This window comes from Monodelphis domestica, chromosome 7 (genome assembly GCF_027887165.1).
Source record: "Monodelphis domestica isolate mMonDom1 chromosome 7, mMonDom1.pri, whole genome shotgun sequence".
In the NCBI taxonomy this organism is placed as follows: Eukaryota; Metazoa; Chordata; class Mammalia; order Didelphimorphia; family Didelphidae; genus Monodelphis; species Monodelphis domestica.
Genome location: NC_077233.1, coordinates 237,694,935 through 237,720,299, shown reverse-complemented (window position 1 = coordinate 237,720,299; position 25,365 = coordinate 237,694,935). Strand labels below are relative to the sequence as shown.

The 25,365-nt window shown below is 33.5% G+C and overlaps 1 protein-coding gene across 18 annotated transcripts in view; it reads left to right on the top strand.

Annotated features, from left to right (window-relative positions):
- The window catches only part of PTBP3 (polypyrimidine tract binding protein 3), a 105,171-nt gene that overhangs the window by 62,830 nt on the left and 16,976 nt on the right, over positions 1-25,365 (top strand). For 17 of the 18 annotated variants that reach the window (XM_007498156.2, XM_007498158.3, XM_007498161.2 and 14 more), the window contains 5 exons: positions 2,734-2,903; positions 7,358-7,504; positions 11,629-11,793; positions 15,231-15,341; positions 17,356-17,530. In XM_007498156.2, the coding sequence (XP_007498218.1) occupies positions 2,734-2,903; positions 7,358-7,504; positions 11,629-11,793; positions 15,231-15,341; positions 17,356-17,530 (768 nt within the window). The remainder of the gene's footprint in view (positions 1-2,733; positions 2,904-7,357; positions 7,505-11,628; positions 11,794-15,230; positions 15,342-17,355; positions 17,531-25,365) is intronic. The other variant, XM_056806612.1, reaches the window with a different exon arrangement.

Below are 25,365 nucleotides of genomic sequence, written 5' to 3'. Positions count from 1 at the left end.
CAATTGAAGGGCATCCCCTCATTTTCCAATTTTTGGCCACCACAAAGAGCGCAGCTATGAATATTCTTGTACAAGTCTTTTTCCTTATTATCTCTTTGTGGTACAAACCCAGCAGTGCTATAGCTGGATCAAAGGGAAGACAGTCTTTTATCACCCTTTGGGCATAGTTCCAAATTGCCCTTCAGAATGGTTGGATCAATTCACAACTCCACTAGCAATGAATTAGTGTCCCTACTTTGCCACATCCCCTCCAGCATTCATCCCCTAATACAGTCTTAATGAAAAATATTGCTATCTTTTTCTGTGGCCAGAAGGAAAGAAGAGAAAATAGATTATGTTCATAAATTTTGAGACATGGCAAAGAAGGGTAGAAGGTATTCATGACATGACCGGAGTCTTTGAAATATGAGGTTAGAAGGGTAGATAACAGTTATGAGTTGGGGTGGGTTAGGTATGAGGTTTAGTTGAGCACATAGGTTTGGAATAGATATTGTGAGACATGAACTAATAATTCATTAATACTATATTATTAACAAGCATGAGTCAGGTTCAGCTAAGTGCTACGTAATTTGGACAATGAAGTCAGATGTGCAGGTGACCCAGGAATGAAACCACAGTTTAAGAATGGCAAGAGTTTTAGGGACAAGTTATTTTAGGGTCATTTGAATATGTGGGGGTGTTGGGTTAATATGAAGTAGAAGGGGTTGAGAAACTGATTGAAGGTTCTGCTCTGTCCAGAGGGTAGATTTATTATTAGTGAGAGAGCGGGGAAGTGTAATTTCATTGAAATTAGGCCTGGAAGACATTTTAGAAAGCATCTATATCACTATCCCCCTTTTTGATAGATAGGAAACGAAAAGATCTAGAGGTGGATGAGAGGACTTCCAGAATTGCATGACTACTGACAAGTAAGTTATCTAGGATTCAAACCATGAGGTCTATAACACCACATCTGATGTCCTTTCCCATCTAAGCCAACAAGAGAGATGACAGCATGATTTAGAAATGTCAGTGAGAACAAGGAGTATGCCTACTCCTCGTTCTGGTTTTGAGTCAGTGTTGTCAGATGTATTCACAGAGAGAGCTACAATGGATAAAGTATATTCACTGGAGAGAGGGCTTCAATTAAAATAGTGATGTGGAAGAGGTGTTGAAAAGTTTTAGCATGTCTGGACATTTTTAAATGTCAGGCTGAGGAATTTGTAATTATTTTTCCTCTGTGCTGGGAAATTAAGGTTTTGAGCTATGCTGACAAAGTGGTTTAAAGGAAGATGAATGCAGAGACAATGTAGGATATGAATTAGAATAGGGAGAAATTGGAATTAAATGATAGTCATTAAGAGGTTCTCAGTGAACTAACTGATTTGAGGGCTTTGACTCATTTGGGACTAGAGGAAAGGAAATAATCAATGTAACAGGCATTTTAAATGAAGATTTGAAGGAATTTGGGAGAAAGGGTTGAGTGAGAGATGCTTTTGCAGTTAGGAGTCTATATATGAAAGGGTAAGTGGTAATCCTGTTGTTTGAAAGTAAGAAATTAGGAGTAAAAATTGCTTTTGGAAAAAAACCTACAATTAAAGTTTGGGGCATATTGACTTTTGTGCTATATGGACTGTTATGATAACAAACATAGGTTTCTTAGAATTTAACATCATACTAATTTGTTTTCTTCATATGTACATGTGTGCGTGTGTATATATATATATTTCCATCTTGGAATTAATACTGTATATTCTAAGGCAGAAGAGCAGTAAGGACTAAGAAATGGAAGTTTGGAGACTTGCCCAGGTTCACATAACTAGGAAGTGTCTGAAGACAGATTTGAACCCAGGACCTCCTGTCTTTAGGCCTGACTCTCAATTCCCTGAGCCATCCAACTGCCCCCCTATGGTGTATATTAATTTTCCTCTAAAATCTAGTGTTGTCATAATCTGATATTTTCCAGAAGGTCAGAAAGAATTGATTTTTAAGGTAATTTTAGCTTGTAGTGTTTGACGTGAAATGCACAAATCACATTTAAAAATACATAGTTCTAAATAATGTGTGAATTGTACTTGTTCTTGTTGCTATTTTCAGGGAGACAGACAGACAGACAGACAGACACACACACACAAATATATAAATATCTGAACAGCAACGTTTGGATATTTATTCCTAGGGCTATAATTCTGAATCAATATAAATCTTAGGTTTTAGGCTTCTATAAATAATTGATTTTAGCATTAAGCAGACACAAATGATATATCCAAATATAAACATATCTCAAAAATGAAATCTTTTAAATGGATTAATTTGTAAATCGGTTCTTGATCAATTAGCTTAAGTTTACTATAGGTAGGAATTCGGAAAAGAGCCTTTAAATCTAACACAATTGTGGGAAAATAAGTGTTACTGATATTTCCCATGATTATGATGATGAAATGCTTGCTCTTCCACTTGTAGACTTTAAAAATAATATTAATAGGAGAGAGGAAAACAACAAAATTGAATATTCATAATGAAAAATTGGTGGAATAAAATAAGTTTTTAATTTTTATTTTAAACTTCATATAGCTGCACATTTAGTAATAATAAAAACATAGCAAACCTTTGTTTTATTTAAAAGCATTTTAAATAGTTCCTTGAATTTAAATGCATGATTTTATTGTATATAGTTAAGTGTACCAATTATGACTATGTATGATAATGCAAGCATGAATTAGCAGTAATTTTTAAAAAAATCTTATTTTTTAGCTAATGGGAATGACAGCAAGAAATTTAAAGGAGATAGATCTCCCTGCTCTCCTTCTCGTGTTCTTCATCTTCGTAAAATTCCAAATGACGTTACTGAAACAGAGGTCATATCATTAGGTCTACCATTTGGCAAAGTAACCAATCTCTTGATGTTGAAAGGAAAAAGCCAGGTATGTAATGCTTAAAAAAATATCTCCCCCCCCCCCCCCCCATTTCTCTATTTTGATATTTTTATAGGAAAGGGAATTCTATTTTGGTGGTTTTTGCCATTATCATTTAAAGACATTCATGTGTGCTTTCCTATGTAAGAGAAAAAAACCCACATAATTCCTGAAAAGTATGTTATAAATAACCAGTATTTCTTTAAATGCCCTGATAAAAAATTTAAGGGAAATAAATCATGTCTTACTTGGCAAAAGAAGGAACTGACTGTCCAAAATGTGAATGCAAATGAATAAAGTAATTTATATTAACTATACTTTGTGTGAATGAGTAGGGTTAGGGATAAAGATAGAGACTGGATCTGCAATTTCATTAGCATAGACTGAGCTCCCAATGAGAATCTCACTCTTTAGCTTGCAGTCTTAACTGCCCAGAGCACAAAGAGGTCCACTGAGTTACCTAGAGTCACACAGCCTGGATTTGTCAGAGGAAGTACTTAAAGCCAGATCTTCATGGTTTCAAGGCCAGGTCTCTCTTCCCCTATTCCACTGACTGACTCAGCGTGTAAATGAATAGTCAATATTTTGAAAAAAATACTTTTTAGGATGATAATAACAAGAGCTACTAATATTTATCTAGTGCTTATTATGTGCCAGACTGTCACAAACACTTTCCAATTATTATATCATTTGATTTTCACAACAACCCCAGGAGGTAGATACTATTATTATCATACCCATTTTACAGATGAAGACATTGAGGTAAACAGAGGTAAAGTGCTTTGCCCAGGATCACACAGGTGATTTGAACTCAGGTCTTCTTGACTTCAGTCTTGGTGCTCTATTGACTGTGCCACTCAACTGCCCTAGGGCAAGACAAGATAGGATTTGCAAATTCAGTCTTTTTTAAAGAGACTTTTTTTTTGCAAGATACATGAACAAATAAAATTTTCTCTGTTCATTAGTACTTGGAGAAAACCTAGTGATGAGGGTGCATACATATGACCTGTTAAAAAGAAGCTGCATGTCAGGTCAAATTTGATTAAAGTAATTTCCATCTTATGTTGAATGTTGCTCAAAGGAAACTAGGGTCCCTATGCTAGACCTTAGAACTCTTCCGTTAAAAGATTTTCTTTATGCTCTCTTTTTAAAATTCCATTTAACCATTAAGCCTTAACACTATTAATTATCAGTATCATATTGGTGATGAGATACTTTTGTGCTGTAAGGAATGATGAACAGGATGATTTCAGAAAGAGCTGCCAAGACTTTCATGGACTGATGTAGAATGAAATAAGCAGAACCAGGAGAACATTATATACAGCAATATTGTGGAATGATAACTGGTAGATTTAGCAATTATTGGCAATACAATGATCTAGGACAGTTCTGAGAGACCTATGACAAAGAATGTGATCGACCACCAGAGAAAGAAAGGCCTGTTAGAGTTGGAATACAGATGAAAGCATACGATTTTTCAGTTGTTTATTTGGGTTTGGGTTTTGGGGTTTTGATTTTATAAGATTACATGCTTACAAAAATGAACAATATAGAAAGATGTTTTGCATGATAATACATGTATAACCTAGATAAAATCACCTGCCAGTACCTTGAGGGGAAGGAGAAGGAGAAGGAGAAGGGGAAAGGAGGGGAGGGAGATAAGGTTGATCATATTACTTAGGAAAACTTGTGTGGAAAATCAATATTATATTTAATTGGTTAAAAATAAAAATATTAAAATGTAAAATATTAATATACTTAGATCAAAGGGAATTTGTTTTTTAAAAGAGTCATACAGTCTTTAGTATATCCTGACAAATATAGGAAAATTTACACTGTCAAAATTGTATCTTATCAAGAAATTGAATGAAAGGTGTTAAAAAAGATGTTTTCACATTCTTTTTGGGTTATGCACAAATCAATGTCTGTAGTAATAGAAACAAAACAGTGATACTTTAAGTGTAAAGGAGTCCTAATGAAGTGTTCATATTCCTACCTGTCCAATTTGACCTCCAGAGCAATGAAAAAGGAGCAAGTGGTACCTACAAAGAAGTAGATTTAGGTTTGATGAAAGGAAAGTCTTCAAAGAGTGAGAGTGACTTGTTGATATGGTATAACTAGAAAAGATTTTTGATGAGGTTAAGATCTTTCAACTCTTAGTTTTAAGATTATGTTTTACATCTTTTTTGTCTTTGGGTAAGTAAAAGTAGGTATTGAATCCCATTTTCCCACAGTTAGTCATATTTAATCAAAATGTTTACTACCACTTAATTTTTGTTAGGAGATACAGTAAAAATTAAATATTTGACAGAAACTCAGGAGAGATACTTTATTCTCCTTATTCAGCTTCATTCTGATGACTAAGGAAAGTTTGTGTGCCAGCTGGACAGATAATAGAAATAAACAGTCTGAAAGATATATCTTCTAAATGAATTTCAGTCTGTTGTACCATCAAGATAATTTTCACCCAGTAGTAGTTATTTTAAGGTCAGTTTATCCTTCTGAAATAATGGAAAATACTTCTTTTCAGTGTGATGTCTGAAGCCATGTTCTATTACCATGTACTCTGGAATCGTGTTGATTTGCATGGTTCCAAATATGTGGGTAATGGATTTGAATTTTGGTATATTTTCTAAAGATAGCAATTCTAACATTGAGATGTTTTTATTTTTAAAATGAATTCATCTTTACATTGAGAGAAACCTTAGTAATAAACACATACATTCATTAAGTAAATTTATAGTTAACAAATAAATTTAAAACAGCAAGTAATTGCAATAACTGATCCTACCTAGCTAGAAGTTAGGATCAGTTATTGTCTCTTAATTAGATTAAAATTCATAAACATCCCATTTTCGAGTTTCTTCCATTTCAGATTAATGAAGTTTTATGACAAAGGAAAGGATGCATTGTAACTGCATATTTAATGTAATATAGTACGGGCACTGTGTAGCTAGCCATTAAAGGGGAAGGATATTGAGGAGGAAGTGGAGGGAAGGAGACATCCCTAAAGAACTTATGTGCTCTGATCTTATCCCTAGCATTATATTGAGATATCTGAATGATTAAAAAGTTTCCACAATCCCTTTTCAGCACCTAAAGCTTTATTCAATTACTGTTTGACATTAGTGTTTATTCACTAAAAAGATGGAGTATTTTAACATGACTGAAATGGCTCATTATAGGAAGAATTCTGCTATGATTTGTTATTGTCATTTACATAGCCGATTATTTCAGAGATTTCCAACTGTTCTTTGGGGGAGGAAGAAAAATATGGTATTGAAAGGTGCCAGATAGTGAGGGGGTTCTGACAGGGAAATCCTGCTGGCATATCACAAGGAACAGGCGATGGATATTCAGGGTATGCCAGTTCCCACCGTCATTTCTACCTCAATTACTTCTGAGAGTAAAACATGTCATTACTTCCTTCCTGGCAGAAATTCCAGGACAGAAGGAGGGGCATACCAGTAGCCCTTGGCCATATCTTATTCTTTCCAACTTGAAGACACTAGAAATGCTTGTGTACTTCAGACTTTGCACACTTTGTGTGACTCTTCAGCTATGTAGGCAAACATTTAAAGCTTATGGGATCCCAAGGAGAAGGGGGTATTAACTTATAATTCTTACTATGCCCGTTTTTGGTAGAGTGTCTATTAGATACCATTATAGTCTTCTGGATAAATTGATATTTTCCCTCTCTGTATACTAATACTTTTGAAAATTAATTGTTGAAAAAATTAAAAGATATTTCACTTTCGCGTGAGAACAAGAAGTTAATTATAATTTTAATAAATATAGGCTTTAGGGTCCTTAATTCTTTTTATCCAACTGTTACTAAAGTAGTTTATATGTTTGGAGGAATGTTAATGATCATTATTATAGTGTGAAATAAAGTTAGATAATTTAAAGGCTTTGAGGACACTTAGAGATTATCACTTTTAATGAATGGAATTATTCAATCTATATTCCTCCAGGTTTGCTAGTCTTTCAGAGATCTTTAAGCAAATGAAAAGTCAGTAACTTACATATTTAAATCACTATTTTTGCAAGAGCGTTATGATAGATATTTAACTTCTCCCACCTCCCAAAATCAAATGAATATTAGGAATAGGAAATAATATTACTGTATCAACTTGGCATCAAGCAGATTCTAGTAATGTGAAATTAAATATATAATGTGAAAGTTATCTCAAATATTAGTTTCCACTTAGTAAATCATAGACAATACAACTTTTAGTATCCATTTAAATAATGGATTCTGAAAAAGTTCTAGAAATGGAAATTGTTACATTTTAAAATATAATAAATTGCCTTGAACATTAAACTTATTAAAGAATAGCTTCCAAATCATAAACTCAGTGTTTAAAATCTACCGTGTCCTCATAAGCTTTATGAGGGGAATAAAGTAACAGTAATTTTGAAATGTTTTGCAAACTTTTAAATTTGTTTTGTGTTGATTGCAGGCATTCTTAGAAATGGCTTCTGAGGAAGCTGCTGTTACTATGGTGAACTACTACACTCCAGTTACTCCTCACCTACGAAGTCAGCCTGTTTTTATTCAGTATTCTAATCACAGAGAACTTAAGACTGACAATCTACCTAATCAAGCTGTGAGTACTAAACACTTTCACTTTAAAAGTATTAATGAGAATATATGGCATTAATTTGATTTGAAATATATTTAGGTATTAATTGATTTTGTAAAGTGTAGAAATATTTTATGTGACTTTCTAATAGATTCAGTGTTTAGATTTGAAGAAATTATTTTTTAGAAATAGTTGATTGTATTTGGAATAAAACTGTAGAATTTTAGAAATTGAAAGTACCTCAACTCACACTCTCCTTCCCACTCCCCATCTCCTATTCCTCTGCCTTTTTTTCAAATGAACTCAGGTTGAGATCGGCATATCTTTTGCCACTTACTAATTGAGCATAAAACTATCTTGCAGTTTGTAGATGTTATTAAATTAAACAATCCTTCAAATGTACATGTAGGCTAGATCGAAGTCAAAACAGACTCATCTTCTTATGCTTTTACTGTTGCAATTCATATTTGACAATGTAGTCTGTGACATCTGTCTCAAAGGAGAGGAAGGCTCTGTTATAGCCCTTACACTAGCTTCTCTATCCAAGATTTATCTGATTACTGTGTTGAAAGATATATGAATTGTTTTTCATATTATAGATTGCTTTAGGGAATAGAACATTTGGCCTTGGGAATCTGAAAGATCTGAGCTCACATATTGCCTCAGACATTTATTAGTTCTGTGACTGTAGAGAAATTACTTCACCTCTGGGCCTCAGTTTTTTCATCTGTAAAGAGGGGATTGGACCTGATGATCTCCAGTCCTTTCCTACTCTAAATCTTTGATTTTCTGATGGGAGTTTCTGATTATAGTGTACCCTTTACCCTCTCCATCACTACCAAATGAACTGAGGAAAGAGTGACTACATCTGACAACATAGCATATCTATAGCTCAACTCACCACAGCCAAAAAGAATTGTGTTTGTTTTCATCTTTACTCAGGATTGTTATACTTACATAGCATTATACTTCATAGTGTTCTTTTTTTATTATAGTAATTATGTCATTTTGTCAGTTATTGCTTTGCACAAATTCATGTTACGTCTTCCCATATTTCTTTGAATTTCTCATTTTTATAGTATCTTTCAAAAATAATAATTCCATTTTTTTCAGAGATGGCAGTTTATTCAGTTCTTTCCCAAATGATAGATGCATAGATGATTTCTGGCTCTTTTGCTTTGCACATAAGAACTAATATAAATATTTTGTACATATATAGGACTATTCTTTCTATCTTTGATCTCCTTGGGGTATATATCCGTATCTGGTAAATAATTAATTACTTTTCTTGCATAATTACAATTTTTTTTCTTGTTTGGTTGGATTATATAAATTCATTCCTCCAATTACAGTGTGTTAGTCTTCCTAACTTTGTATAGTTAGTCCAGCATTGATATATATTCAGTGTTTTGTTACTACTTTTAGTGTTGCTTCTTTTTTGGGGATGTAGGCTGTTAAACTTCTCTTTAGTGATTTGGAACAGTCTTTCTTACAGTTGATGATAGTTTCCAGTTCTTTTTAAAATTCTTTAAAAACTTCAGTATCCTGGGCTTGGAATCAAGAAGATTTCACTGAATTTTGTCTTATGTAATAATGAATGATTTTTTAAAAATTAAAGCCCTTACCTTCTCTCTTGGAATCAATACTGTGTATTAATTCTAAGGCAGAAGAGTGGTAAGGGCTAGGCAATGGAGATCAAGTGACTTGCCCAGGGTCCCTGGGACAGCTGGGAAGTGTCTGAGGATGAACAATTTCTTATCTATAATGTAAGGATGACAACTTTACCTGCTTCTGAGGCTTATTGTGAAGATAAAATGGGAAACCTATAATATACATGTCAATCATTATTTTTGTGGTAGCTTTCTTTTTAAGAAGGCTACATGACCTTTTGTATGCTGTGTGGCTAAAGATACTTGTACTTTCAGAATATGACAGATACTTTGTCATAGTCTGAACATAGAATGTTTGGAGAATGGTTTTATGGCAGTGATGGCGATCTTTTTAGAGATAGAGTGCTGGGGGGGGGGCAGCAAATTGCATACTGTGCCCCTCCCTCCAACCAAGTGCTGTTGGCTTGGTGAGATCAGGAATGTCCTCAGTGAGTGTAGAGATGGGGAGGGAAGTAGCCTGAGTGCTTGACCCCTCCTTTCCATCTCTGCTACCTGTGAGCCGTGTAGGTACGTACGTACGTACATGTGTGTGTATATACACACACACATCCATTGACTGCTAGGCATAGGGGTGAGAGATGTGAAAAAATGTCATCAGGCATGTAGATGGGGAGGGAAGCAGCTCTGCTTGAGGCTTTATGCCTTTCTAATTACCAATTCTGGTGGTAGAGGGTGGTTGAGCACCCACAGAAAGTGCTCTGTGTGCCATCTTTGGCACCCATGCCTTAGGTTCGCCATCACTATTCTGTGGTATATGTTTTACATGATTCAACTGTCTTTGGAAACTTGTGGTAGCTTTCTTTTTAAGAAGGCTAGACATAGCAGCTAAGTTTTACAATATGGGATAAGTTTTCTTTGGGTTTCCTAATAGCTTATCAGTCTGTCTTGAGAAATCCTTAAATGAAGTGATGGTAACTCTTCAAGATGTTCAGGAAGATCTTTTCCCCCAATTAAGTGTTAAACCTGCAGAAGAATTTAATTCCTATTATGTCACTGGTGTAATATTATATAGAATATAATTATATATAAAATAGAATAGATTACACCAATGAAGCCAGAAGTGAATGTCTCACATGATGAGCTAAAAGAATGACAAGAAATAAAAGAAATGACCATAAATTTCTAATTGACATTGATGGAATTTTTTTTATCTTGTCACAACAATTAATCATAAAGGGTAGGAGTATTTATTTGCTACAAAGGAATTTGAAAGAATATAGCTACAAAGGTTTGCGAAAGAGCAGGTGCTTCATGTGATATGGTAGAATTTTTCTTAATATGACATGGTGCTATGGATTATTTTAAACATCTGTGTTTCTTTTGGATTTCCTTTATTCAGTAAGCATTTATAAAGCAGCAGTCTTCCATTTTTAAACGTGTTTTTGATGAATGGAATGTGGTATAGTGGAAACAATGCTGAACTTAGAAGTCAAGAGAACAAGACTTTTATATCTACCCCAGATTGGGGTACTGTTCCCTCATGTGTAAAATGGAAGTAATAATACTCTTATTTCATAAATTTGTTACAAGGAAAATTTGTAAAATCAAAGTGCTACAGAAAGATGAATTGCTAATGCCATATCATCACCTCTGATCTTTCCATTTAAAAAGGAACCAGTTTTATATTTGAATTCTTAAATAATTCCATACCTAAAAGATCATAGATTTCTTCTGTATATAATTGCTTAGGTCCAGCCATTTGCTAACTAATTGATTCCTGATGTCAACTTCTTAAGTTCCATTTCTACTTTATGTATCATACATGGAATGTTGAGGTGAGATAGAGGCTAAATGTGTTCACTAATGAAAAGAATAGATTATTAAGTCATGAGCTACTCAAAGGCAAGGATTGTCTTTTGTTTCTCTTTATATCCCTAAGTGTTTAGTTCTGATCCTAGTATATAGTTGGTGTTTAATGAGTTTTACTGATTGATACAATTTTTTTTTTCCAAATTGGTGTTTCTAACTCATTATTTATTGTCCTCTCAGGAATAATATGGCTTAAGGTAGGCCTCATGTCCAATTTTCTCCTCCATTGCCTTTTGTTGGATGGCAGTGAGGTGATACTGGTGGTGACTTTTCATGTCATTGGGTTTGTCCCAGGTGTACTCAAAAAGTTACTGAGGTTTTTTTTTAAAGGAACTTTTGTCATTTCTACTCTCCTTGCAGTGATATATAAGGATTTGGGTGGTAGGAACAAAAAATTATTATGGGAGAAAATAAAAATAAAGTCCTTATGAGGAAACTGCCTGCCTTGGACTAGTTTTTGCCTCTTTTTAGAGAGAAATGGAGTGATTTTTCTCCAAGTTAAATAGTTTTTGGGATTTGAACCAGAATTCAGATGGACCTAACTTGCAAAAAAAAAATATTAATGTCTTAAACTTATACGATCCCATTTTCTGCTTTACTTGTATGTTTGCATGTAAATATCTAATGGCTTGATTTTATAAGAAATTCTCATTTTTGATTGTTTGCCAGCGAGCTCAAGCTGCATTGCAAGCAGTGAATGCTGTCCAGTCTGGAAGTCTGGCTCTTACTGCAGCCCCAGGTAGTGAAGGTGGAGTTCTTCCTGGGCAAAGCCCTGTTCTTCGAATAATTGTGGAAAACCTCTTTTACCCTGTTACTCTTGAAGTACTCTATCAGGTAAGGAGAAATAAGAAAGAAAAGTATTCAAATCTGACCAATTAATACTTGTATCAGTTATTTTGCTACATTTAAAAAAGTGTCATTTGCTTTTTTCCTTTTTTAAAAATAACAATTTTTTCATGATGACACCTCAACAGAATCCCTCTTTTTAACAAATAAGTTCAGCTAAGCAAAACACATACTGGACAGTTTTGAGGTCAATGAAGTATTTATTCTTCAAGTATCTGAAAAAAGAGACAATATCAAAGACTTTTTTATTCCTAGGAAAAAGGGCACTTGAGAATATTAATAAGTTATAACCCATTATTTTCTCATTTATGCAAATTTTTATAAGAATAATTGACATTCATTGATAGTATCCTTGATTTAAAAGAACAGACTGTCATAAGGAATTTTCCACAGTGAATAATGTCTTTGCTATCACAAAATTGGCTGAAAAACTAAAGGTAAATTCTCAGTGTATTCATTGTTCCATTGGTGATAAAAATGCAATTGATTGAGTTTGAGGAAAATGCCAAGACTATCATTCAACAAGGTATCTCCTATGCATATGTCAAAATTGTATAAAATTCCTTGAGAGATATAACAACACTGATTAAACTGTTTAGTGCTTTTATTCATTATCAATTGAGACTTAAAGTGGAAGTATTCTTGCCTAGGGGTGGTTTCCATTGCAATTTTAGAGATACGCCACAGAGTATAAGTAGAAGAAAGACTCCCTATGAAGAGTGAGGTCCTCTGGACACTTGTTTGTAGATGATATTGTACTAATTGTGTCAAGCCATGAAATAATACAGAACTAATTAAATCCATTCCTTTTCTATATAGATTGGCCTAATCATCAAGAAAGGAGAAATCCAAGTGAATAAAGTATATTTTCTTGATAAGGTGTTAAAATGATGATCTGTAGAGCTCTCCCATTGTCATAATATATTTTAGGTATTTACAAGAATTAAAGGGTAATGAGATCAGGTCAAATTTAAATCACCTTTGGGAAATTGCAAAGTTCTCCTAATGACTCCAAATATTTTTATTAAAAAACAAAAGGCTTATGTTTTCAAAACTAGTATTTCTGTGGTGGTGATCTATGTCTTAAATTCATGGAACTAGAGAGGGCAGTGGAGGAACCCTTACTAGGCAAGAACAGTCCTAATGCATTATGGACCAGAAATTATGCTGGATAAGTAATTATTGATGGGTGTCATCAAAGAAATGTCCAATTGAAAAAAAAAGACTGGTCACATGCCCACATGTACTCTACTTGTAAACTCATGATGTGTATGAAAGCTAGCAGTACAACAAGAATAAGAATCACACGGAATATCCAGATAGGCTGTGATTTGTATCCCTTGAGCTTAGTATTGTCTTTGAAGAGGTCATAAATCCATTGTAGTATGTTGGAATTTATTAGATGATACATTTTTTTCAAGTAATTGCAGTTTAGACAATTTTATAGGAAATCTTAAACTTGATTAGCTGTGTAAATGCATATATTAATATATGTTTTAGTAAGCAACATCATTTTATTTATAACCCATTTTGGAAATGATAATATTTTAGGAATTCTTTAATAACTATATTTCATCAGATGTTGCTTCAGATTTAAGACTATTTCCAACTCATAACAGAAACATTGTTACTTATGTACTTTTTCAAAGTTTGCCTATTCATACTACTTTCTGAGAATCATGGTTTCAAAAACAGGTTCCACTATGGCTATTTTGTATGCCAATATAAAAACTTTTATACTTGGTGTTTTTCATGAACTTGCTTAGTTATAATTGGGGTATGTATATGTATACAAACATGTATATACATACATATTTGTGCTCACCGTATATGTGTACATATATAAATAAAATTGGGATATAAGTTATATCCATTCTAGAATTTTGTTTTGTGGTGTATTGCAAAAATACAAACCCTGTGTAAAACACTCCATCCCTTCTAGTGTTTGCTATAACTCTTTGATTCAGCAAATATCTAAGATAGCCTGATATTATTGCGCATTTGGCTTTCTTAGGCATAGCATTATGCCTAAGAAACTCATAGCAAGAAACTCAACCATTCATTTTCTACATGAGCTTAAGTGACATCTGAAAGTAATTTTAGTGGCATTTAATAAAAGAAATCAACAATATGAAAAATATAAAATTCTGTCCCTGCCCCCCCCACCCCCCCTTAATGCTTTGTAAACAAGTTGTTACCAGGGTGCTTTATTGTAAGAAATATTTTAATCTGTTAAGCCCTTTATGAATAAGTGCCAGTAATCTTTTTTTCTTAGCAAATTTTGCCAGGTTCTATCTTAAAGTAAGACTTATTTTCATCAAGTGTTTAATCTTTAATGCATGATTAATCTACTTCTTATCTGAAAAACAATAATATTAATCATATGAGTTATTTAGGTTTTGTGAATACATGGATTTATATACTGATAAACAGAAATAAATTTATTGTTTCAATTAGAATCAAAAGCTGCTGAATTTAAAAAGGAAAAATTCTTTATTCGTAAACATATTTGGATGATTTAAGACCAAAATTTTTTTGTAATAATGAAAAGGCAATAATATGCCATAAAATGATCCCTGAAACTTCCATTAGTGAAATACCTAACTGAATTAATAATAATTAGTGAAATTTTAGAAACCTTGCCTTCCCCAGCTATTATGATGCCCGCAAATCCTGCCTGCCATTAAAATTCCTATTTGAAAAGTGTAGTTCTAAAGACTATTACTGCTGACTCAGAATGTGGATCTGTTGATTGTTGTTACCAGTAATGATCATGTTAATATTTGGCCAGAGTTGTATGATTTTTCCATTCATCTACGGATGGCAGTGGTAGTTCCCTAGATGTTAAAAACTTGTGAGAAACATTGTAAGATACAGTACTGTACCAGGAAAGATTCTTCTCAAATAGTGATTGATCTTTTGATGTCTGAAGAGCCAGATTCTTCTGCTTTAACTATGTCAGAGCACTGCTTTTCTGCATTTATCAGTAAATATGAGTTACCACTATATTACCAAAGATAATCAGAAAAGTAACAAAACATTTTTTCATTGATACATATGCATTTGAAGGAAATATTACTAACTAAACTTCAGTAAGCAAAAATTAATTCATGATCGGTTGTGTGATTTTTGTCAATTTTTAAAAAATCCTAGATAAATTTTGAATTAAATTATCATCTTTTCAGTTCAAGCATTATCTTCAAAAACAAATTATTGGTTTGATTTTATACCCATAAAATAAGACTTTCTTTATAAAACAAAACAAAGAAATGAAATGAATATAAAGAATTCTTATGAGACATCTTTTTACCAGTCCTAGAATTCCCTACATTATTCTAGACCTTTGTTTAGCAAGCTCTAACTTAACTTTCTTAGAAGATGGTTTTTTCCCTACACTATATCTAAATTTGTAATTTTTCTTTCAGATTTTTTCCAAGTTTGGAACAGTCTTGAGGATTATCACATTTACAAAGAACAATCAATTTCAGGCCTTGCTTCAGTATGCTGACCCACTGAATGCACATTATGCCAAAATGGTAATCATAATCAGAGCCCTTTAGAATAAGATTTTTTTAAGAAGGTCATTTTATTGTTTCTATTTTTATTACTAGTATCAGAATTAATGTCTTAATGATGTCACACTTGCCATTTCATGGTTTAGAGTTTAAATTGATTTGACTAGAACTGTGTTACTTCTGATATTTCCCCCAAAATTTCAAAGTAAGCAGGTAAAATTTTATGTTTAAACAAATATTTTAGTTCTTGCTAGAAATGTTTTGAGTTTTTTTCTGTTGTTGGTTTTTTGGCACAGTTTTAGAAATATAATTTTATTTGTTTTTTTTTCTTTTTTTTTCATTTAATTTGTAGATGTAGGTATAGATAATTGTCAATTTTTGGTAATCTCTGAAAAAATCTTTGCACCCTTGTGTAAAATTAGGTGCTTAAATGTTATTGAATTGCTGTTTTAAAACAAAACAAAACACTATTCAAGTTTATTGAGAGGACAGAGCTTCTGTGTGATTTCATCCCAAGTGGTAAGATAATACAAACCAAGAGGAAATGAAAGGATCTAGAGTAAGGTGGTTGGTTATAGGTATTCACCTTATATATTAAAGTACATAATACTTTACATCTGATTTTTGATGCACAATTTAAAACATTTTTAACCATACAAGGTAGACATAGTGTTCATTATACCTGCTTTATTCTTAGCTTTTTTTTCCAAAATACTTTTATATCAGAATGTTGCCTATGTTGTAGAAATGGAGTAGTTCATATTCAGACTTGATAATATCTTAAGTTACAGGTATCACAAAATAAAAATTCATCAACATTAATTGATTTCTTATACTTTAACATAGCATCCTTAAAAAAAACTGTATAATCACCTTACGTATGAAGCAGCATGTTATGTAATTGAAAGAGTGCTTCATTTGAAATCAAGAGAGCCTGGATCTGAAACCCAGCTCTGCTACTTAATATCTTTGACCTTGGGCAAGTTGCTGGTCCTGTTTCTGCTTCTATAAAACAAAAGGTTTAGACAAAATTCTCAGGGAGGGAGGGAGGGAGGGAGGGAGGGAGGGAGGGAGGAAGGAAGGAAGGAAGGAAGGAAGGAAGGAAGGAAACAAGGATTTATTAAACTGTGCTAAGCACTTTACTACTATTATCTCATTTGATCCTTCACAATAACCCTGGGAAGTAGGTATTGTGATTAACTTTTATATCTATATCTATATATCTATATCTATATATATCCCCTTAAAGAAACTGAGGTATTTAGAGGTTAGAAGACAGTGTCTTGACACTGAGACAAATCTGAGACTGGCTTTGAACTTGGATCTTGCAAACTCCAGGCCTAATGCTCTATTAGCCATGTGCAGCAGACTTAGCTGCATCTTCTAAGGCCTGTTGTAGCTCTGAATCCTATTAACATTTCTTCAGGAAGTTGCCCTTCCTGTTAATAGCTAAATTAAGTAGTATGTAACTACTTTTTAAGATGTCCTGTGATTGTAAGCTATTGATACTCAGAGGGAAGAAAAGTAGCCTTTTCTCCTATTCTCAGATTTTTCTCATTATCCATAGCATTTTAAAGGCTCTTCAGGACAAGAAGATTCTATGGCAGAATAGTTTAATCTGAACATGATTTATTGAGCATCTTTGAAATTAAGGAGATGTCCTATAAAAGTAAGGAGAAGGCCAAATATTTGGGTTGGGAAGGACTGGACCTTGGTCAAGTCCAACCTTCTTAATTTTAAAGATAAGAAAACTCTGTCCCAGGGTCACATAATTTGTGTCTTGAGGAAGCTCAACACAAACCTTTTCATTCCAAATTTGGATCGCTTTTGTATACCAACATGATACTTTCAAGAAAGGAGAAACTTGTTATACTTTTGGGTGGGTAGGGAATTAACAGATGAAGAATTTAGCCTCATAGTAGTTGAATGGAAATGCAGCAAGTAAATGGAATCCACGTTTTAAAAAAATGACAGTTTAACATGCTAATTTAGTAATACAGCCCCCAAAATTAGTATTATTCTTCAAATCCTTTAGACTCTGGATGGCCAGAATATCTATAATGCATGCTGCACTCTGCGTATTGACTTCTCCAAGTTAACCAGCCTTAATGTGAAGTATAATAATGACAAAAGCAGAGATTTCACTCGCCTTGACCTTCCTTCTGGTGATGGCCAACCATCCCTTGATCCTACTATGGCTGCTGCTTTTGGTAAGTAACTTTTTTTCTGAGTCACAAGCGAGTTGCATACTCTAATTCTAGACCCATAGATTTCTTTACCTACTAGCTTTTTCTGTCATTTTTAAATAAAAGGAATAATAGATAAGACTGGAAGTAAATCGGATGATATTTCTGAACATTGTTGCTTGGTGAAAATGTCTACTTGAAATGGCTTGAAAGTATATACCTGAAATCTTTTCTTTTATATCAACCAAACTGAATTTATTAAGAACTCTAAAAAATAAAGGAAGAAACTATTTTAAAGTGTTTTATAGACTTACTTGTTCTCTCCCTGTTAATCTCTGGATTTGATGTTTCAGAGTATAGTTGGTTTTTCAGATGAGATAATATTTTTCTGCTTAAATCTTTGATTTATTTTTTCAAATAGCATTGTAAGGTAAAAGACATAAATTTAAAATCTAGCAAGGTGAAGCAGTTTGCTTACTAAATTGTTAAAATTCCTATTTTATTTGAATACTTTTTTACATCAATACTGAATAAGATGAATCTCATTTGCTAGAGTAAAGCCATTTGTGATGACTCCTGCTGTCACAAGTGATGATAGAAAATAGAATTGCAAATCTCTAAGTAATATTCATATTGACAGAATTCATTAACCCATGCCTGTACTACAAGCACATGATATATAAGTGTTGGTTAATTGATTTTAAATGTGATAGAATTTTGTTAATACAGATGTATATGTTGTGTGTGATAATATTTTTTTCCTAGTAATTCCTTCATTATGCTTAGTTGCAAAATCATGGATATATCTTAAAGATTCATAATTCTCCAGAGGAGCATAGCTCTTTGTGACATGATTCAAGATAATATATCTATTCACAATTCTATAAATATACTTTCTATAGTAATTACTAATATAACATTAATAAAAATCTGAAACCATAAAGAATTTACGCTTTCAGGATTCACAGCTAAGTGTGGAGTTGGGTTATGTAACAAACATTCTCATTTTGATTTTTGACTGTATTCAAAGAAACATAGTCAAAATTTACTGTATTACCTTTTCAGTACAGAATGTTGTAGTATGTATAATTTCTCCCTTTCCAAGATTTCCTTTATTTTTACTTATGGTCAATCACCATAAGACTGTGGCTTTGGGACAGCAGAAGTATAAACTTTTATTAAAATGATGTTTTGGGAGGCAGCGGAGTGACTCAGTGGATTGAGAGTCAGGCCCAGAGATGAGAGATCCTGGGTTCCAATCTGGCCTCAGACAATTCCCAGCTGTGTGACCCTGGGCAAGTCACTTAACCCCCATTGCCTAGCCCTTACCACTCTCTACCTTAGAGCCAATACCCAGAATTGATTCTAAAACAAAAGATAAGGGTTTTTAAAAAATGGCATTTTGGTCACCAGATGAATTCTAGCAATATTAAAAGATCATTAAAACCAGTGCTCTGTTCCTAAGTAGATAGGCAGGCAGTCTTTTTTTTTCTCTGTGGTGCACAACTTGCTAAATGTGACATTATCAATAGATGTCCTGTTGTTTCAGGCAAGGTTTTTTATTATCTTTATTCTAGTGGGACATTCTTAGACAATATGTAGTTTTCAGTGGTGATTTAACTTTTTTACTAGAATTGAGAACTTTAGACAGATTTGAACTGTAAAATTGTAAAGTCTCCATGGTTCGTTTAAGAGGAAGTATCAAAACACGATTCAGAATTACAGAATCACAAACATTTATATTTGGGAGGAATCTTAGAATGCATCTAGATCAATGCCTTCATTTAATAAATTCAAAGCCCCACATGTACTGTGGGTTATGCGAGATCACAAAGTGGAAGATTAGAGATTTGAAATCAGGTCTTTTGACTCCAAATAAATTTAGTACTCATTTCACTGCATTTTATTTTGCCCTAAGAAGTAGATATTCTCCCCTGCCCCCAGAATCTTCCAAAATGTGCCTCTTCCAGAAGCATAGCCGTATTTCTACCACTTATTTGGCAATTCATTATATACTGCTGGTGACACTTCAGTATTATTTTCTTAAATTGTTATTGTCATGTTTTTTTAATCCCTAATTAGTCTTTGTGAGTTCCAGGATTACCTGTACTTGATATGTTGCATCACACACAGGGCTTTATACACTTAACAGAGAGTTATTTCTAGTTTTGATTCCTTGCTCAGCATTGAGATCCTGGAGACCTCTGTTTATATCCCATTGATGACATAGCGATACATCATATAATGCATATGATACGTCTGTACAATTAAGATAACTGTAGCACTTTCCTATGAAATGGAAAGATCCATAGGGTCAGAAATAGTTTTTCATTTTGCTTCAACACAATGGAATCATATCATGTACATTGTGCTTACTAGAATTTAATTGTAGATGGTGACAGTAAACTCATGAGAGACAGGGACAAGACAGCTATTCAATGAGTAGGATACCCCAGAGTGAATGTAAGATGGGTAATAAGAAGCTACTGTTCCTTCTGCTGGTGTATTTGCCTATTTCTCATCATGTGAGCATCTTGGGAGTTAAGTGTGATTCTAGAATCTTCTCTTCATTGTACTCATAGAATCAGCAGTCTGTTCATTTGGCCTAAGCTGATCAAACTGCTTCAGAGGGTATGGGGAAAATAGCCTTAATTAGCTTTTCTATAATTTTTGGTCAGTTAAAAGTCCTTACTGTGTTCCCTTGCTTTTCTTCCCATGATGAAGGAAGAAGAACCTGTTATATGGTGGTGTGATTAATAAGCTTTATGATTAAAATAAGCCCTTTTATTAACTTCCAGGAATATTTTTAATCTATTTTCTTGTTATCCTTCAAAGAGAAGTTCTTACTAGCTGCAACAATTAAAAGATCTGGGCTTTTAAAGAGATTAAAAAAATTTTTTTAATAATTTTTTTCCATGTTTACATGATTCATTTTCTTTCCTTCTCCTCTTCCCTCCCCTCTCCCACAGCCAATTAGCAATTTGTTGTGCAAATTTTACCATTTGATACCTATTTATATATTATTCATTTTTGCAACAGAGCCATCTTTTAAAACCAAAACCCCATATCATATACCCATATAAACAAGTGATATGCTTATATTTTTCTTCTGTGTTTCTGCTCCCTCAGTTCTTTCTCTCCATGTGTATAGCATTCTTTCTCATAAATCCCTTGGGATTATACTGGATCATTGTAGTGGATCATTGGATTGTTACCAGGAGTAAAGTACCTTATATTGGATAGTTCTACAGTGGTTAAATTACTGTGTACAATGTTCTCTTGGTTCTGCTCATTTCACTCTGCTTCAGTTCCTTAAAGCACAATAGTATTCCATTACCACCACAATTTGTTCAGCCATTCCCCAATTTTTTGTCACCACAAAGAGTGCAGCTATGAATATTTTTGTACAAACATTTTCCATTATTACCTCTGGGGTACAAACTCAGTAGTGGTATTGCTGGATCAAAGGGCATGCATTATTTTAATGTCCTTTGGGCATAACTTAAAGGGATTTTCAAGGCTAATTTTGACTATACAGTTTCCATCTTAGGAATTTTGCCAATTTGTACATTTTAGGGTTCTGCTGCTGCCCACAGACTGCATGGCAACACAAATAGGACCTAGAACTTATTCATTCTATTAATCAGTAAACATTTTTAATCATCTATTCTGTACCAGACACTATATTAAGTAAAAAAGAACTAAAAGCAAATATCACTACTCTCATGATACAGTCTAGGTAGCTCTATTTAGCTCTATTTTTATTTTATATTTTCAGCAGATATTTTCTGTTTTATTTCTTGATTAGAAATATGCTTTTAAAGAACAGAACCAGCTAGCAGTTTGTGGTCCTCCAAAAGAGAACTAGAAATAATCACTGTCCTCTAGTATATGTAGTAGATATATATAAGCCTCACTACTTGGGGTTTTAGAAAAAAATTTGTTTGTGCTTTGGAAAGGTCACAACCTTTCATTGGAGAATTTACTGGAATCTCTTGAGGGGTAATTTCAGATATTCCCCTCCATTTTAGCTCTGAATCTCCAGCTCTATTTGCAGTGGAAATTAAACGGGACCCTAGGCAAGTCACTTAAACCCCAGTTGCCTAGCCCTTACTCTCCTTCAGCCTTGAAACCAATATTTAACATTGATCCTAAGAAGGAAGAAAGGTAAGACTAACCAAAAAAAAAAGGTAGAGTAGAGATATAGAAAGTAAGCTGTATGCCTTTTCGTGTTGTTTTGCTTTTCCCTCCTGCAGATTTGAAACCCATATGGAAGTGTGTATTTTTTTTTTAAACCCATACCTTCCTTCTGTCTTGGAGTCAATACTGTGTATTGGCTCCAAGGCAGAAGAGTGGTAAAGGCTAGGCAATGGGGGTCAAGTGACTTGCCCAGGGTCACACAGCTAGGAAGTGTCTGAGGCCAGATTTGAACCTAGCACCTCCCATCTCTAGGCCTGGCTCTCAATCTACTGAACTACCCAACTGCCCCCTGGAAGTGTCTATTTTTAAGTCTTGGAGGTCCATCCATCTAATTTTATATTTAATTCTCAGAATCCTTGACCAGAACTTAAACTTCTTCTTGTAAAAGAAAAAAAATATCAATACTGTATCATTTCTAAATTTCCTTTTCAGGAACATCCATGTTCTATCTTCTGTCTGTGGGTCTCCATCCTGGGCCCTCTTGATCTCATTTTACTCCCTGAGCCCAATGAGCTTTTCTTTAAAAAGCCTGCATTTGGTGTTCAGTTCAAATCCCAGCTCCGCCATTATTACCCATGTGATCAAGGACAAATCACCTAATCTGGACATCAGTTTCCTTATTTGTGAAATGTAGGAGTTAGATCTAAGTTTCTTTTCCAATTCAAAATATCATTTCCTAGACCTCAGAGTTGAACAAGATGAGAAAATATACATGCATTGTCATCACCAATAGGTGGAGTAATCATATCTGAGATCACAGATCCAGTGAACTATTGTAGCAATCAGTCAGCAAGTTTTTAAATGCTTGCTGTATGCCAGTCTCCATGCTAGCAATTGTAGACACAAGGCCAAAGAATGAAATAATCCCTACTCACAAGGAGCTTGTGTTCAAATGGAGGAGACATAGACAGCATGAAAATAAAGTTAATAAATACAAATATGTACAAAGTAAAAAGCTCATTTATATAGCACTCAAATTTTACAAACTACTTTCTTATAATACTGTTTCCCTGGTGGCAAGCTTCTACAATGGAATATTTTTTCTTATTTCTTAAGTGAGCAGTTATATTTGAATCAATTTGTGCCAAAATTTTGATTTAGATCTTTGATTTGATCATATTGGGTCATTCTCAACATGGAAACTCAGTATAAACATCTCAAGAGTTGCCTAAGGCATTTGCTATATATGGCCTCATATATAGCAGAAGGTGTCAGAAGAGAGACTTGAACCCAATTCCTGACTTCAAGGCCAGCTTCTAACCACCATGTCATATGTTGCCTCTTGTGCCAGAATTTACATATAATAGTTGTTCTTCATTTCTAGTCCTCTTATTTGCTTCAGTTCTATTGAACAAAATAACCTATCCTTGGGCATTTAGTGGTACAGGCTCTAAATTTATGATCCTATTGACAATAGCACCAACAGGAAAATACTCTCTTGTAACTGTTCCACAAACAGTTCCACAAGCCAAAGTAATGGGAATTGAGCCTGAGGGTGTGGATAGATATAAGAAAGTGGGATTGTCCAGGTTGTAGTTCCATGAGTTTTTCTTTACCTTCAGAAAAAATTGAGATAACAATTGTAAAGAAAAGCACCATGTTATGTGAGGTAAGCACCTTTTTAGGACTTCAAAATTGTGTTTAAAATTTAAATATGGTCATCTGTGAGTAGGAATTGTTTTATTCTTTGTAATTACTATCTCCAGTCTGGTACAGAGCTTGATACGTGGTAAGTGCTTAATAAATAATTGTTGGTTGATTGAAATGCCTGTGTTTTCATTATGTCCTTATCAGCATACAAAACAAATCAGATATTACTAATTAAACCAATGTGTGAATCTTCACTTGTCTGCTTTGAATCTGCCAGGAGTTGAGAACAAAACTCAAACTCTTTCCTCTGTCTTGATGGAAGCATAACTCCTCCTTGTCCTGCTGTTCAGTTCAATTAGCATTTGCTACTTTACTAGGATGATTTTTGGCCTCAATTCTTATTTTTCTTCCTATAATTTTTTTTAAGAGAGTGATACATTTTCCCCTCCTGCTAATGTATTTCACACAGCTATTGCAAGGAGGGAACTAGAAATATATATGTACAAGAACACTTTAAAAGCTATAAAATATTAATACAAATTTAAGGCCATGTATTTACTAGCTATTGGGCTAATTTTGTCATATTTTATGAAGTCTTTACTTCCTACTTAGACTTAAAATTGTTCTGTTATAAATATCTAGATAGACACAGTAATTTCCATTTGAGGAATTATTAAAAAGAGGCTATGTAATTAGTGAGAAATGTATTTTCTGTATATTTAACAATCTTCATGAATAAAAGACATACTTTTTAGACATTTTAGTCCCAGAAGGGGTTTCTGGCTAGGATATATTTTAATTAGCACATACACTTTCTGGCTTAATTGGTTCTTAGCAAGTATATCTAAACCAGAGCCTTAAAAGTATGTGCAAGCTAAATGATTTCCTTCCTCCGTGTAGTAATTATTTTTAATATAGAATTTCTCATTTCTTTCTACACTGAAAAATTTTACTTTCATTTTCAAAATTCAGTTGTTGATCTTCAGGATTGTAAGTTCTTCTGGAGTTTAGATTTAAGGCAAGACATTCTGTCATTCACAGACGGGATCCAGGAACCTAGATTACTTGTTAGATTGCCACCTTTAGTTGTTTTGCATTTTTTAATATGAAAAAATTCTTTAGGTAGAATTAAGGTGCTTTTTCATTATTTAACACAAGCACAATGTCATTCTTTAGGTTTGTGCTTCCATAAAGGAGACACTGGTAAGGTAAAGCTGTTTAAAGTATCTTTTTTTTCCTTTAAGGGGAGTGGAATATATTTTAAAACCATATATCTTGCTTCCCCATTCCCCCATAGAATAATATTTTATTCATTTAAAAAATTAAAAAAATTTTTTAAATAAATTTCCACATGAGTTTTCCAAAGTTATATGATACAAATCGTCTCACTCCCTCCTCCTGGAGCTAACAGGCAGTTCAGAATGGGTTATTACATGTATTACCACACAGAACATTTCCATATTATTCATTTTGTAAGTCAATAATGTTATAACACTAAAGCCCTAAAACATACCCAGATAAACAAGTGATAAATTCAGCAGGTTCAGCAGGAAACAGGAAATGAATTCATCTAATATATGACTAATATTTGATATTTGGGAAGGATGATTCCTTTAATGAAATCAATACATAGGTAAGAGTGTCAAGTAGTTATGGTCTAAGAAGGGAACGGCATTTCTTATTGGGAGGGGGAATAAAAAACAGTTTGTTTTATTTGCCCACTAATATACTGGGAGGAGAGTAGCAGATAATCTAAAAAAAATTTTTTTTACTTCATTAGTTTTGCCTTTATTTAAACGTTCATTTCAACTGTATTCTGTTGGGCATTCTTTTCGAAGAAATCTTACATATTAAAAAAAAGGAAATAAAACAGTTGCCTTAATTTGAGATTCTCATTGTTTTGGCTTACATAACATTAATAGCTCATATTCTTGCTTTAAAGAGTATCATCTCATTTGATTCTCACAACAGTCTTGAGAAATAGATACTACTGTTATTACACCCTTTCTGAGGAACTGAGTTTGAGACAAATTAAGTGACTTGCCCAGGGTCATATAGCTATTTAGTAT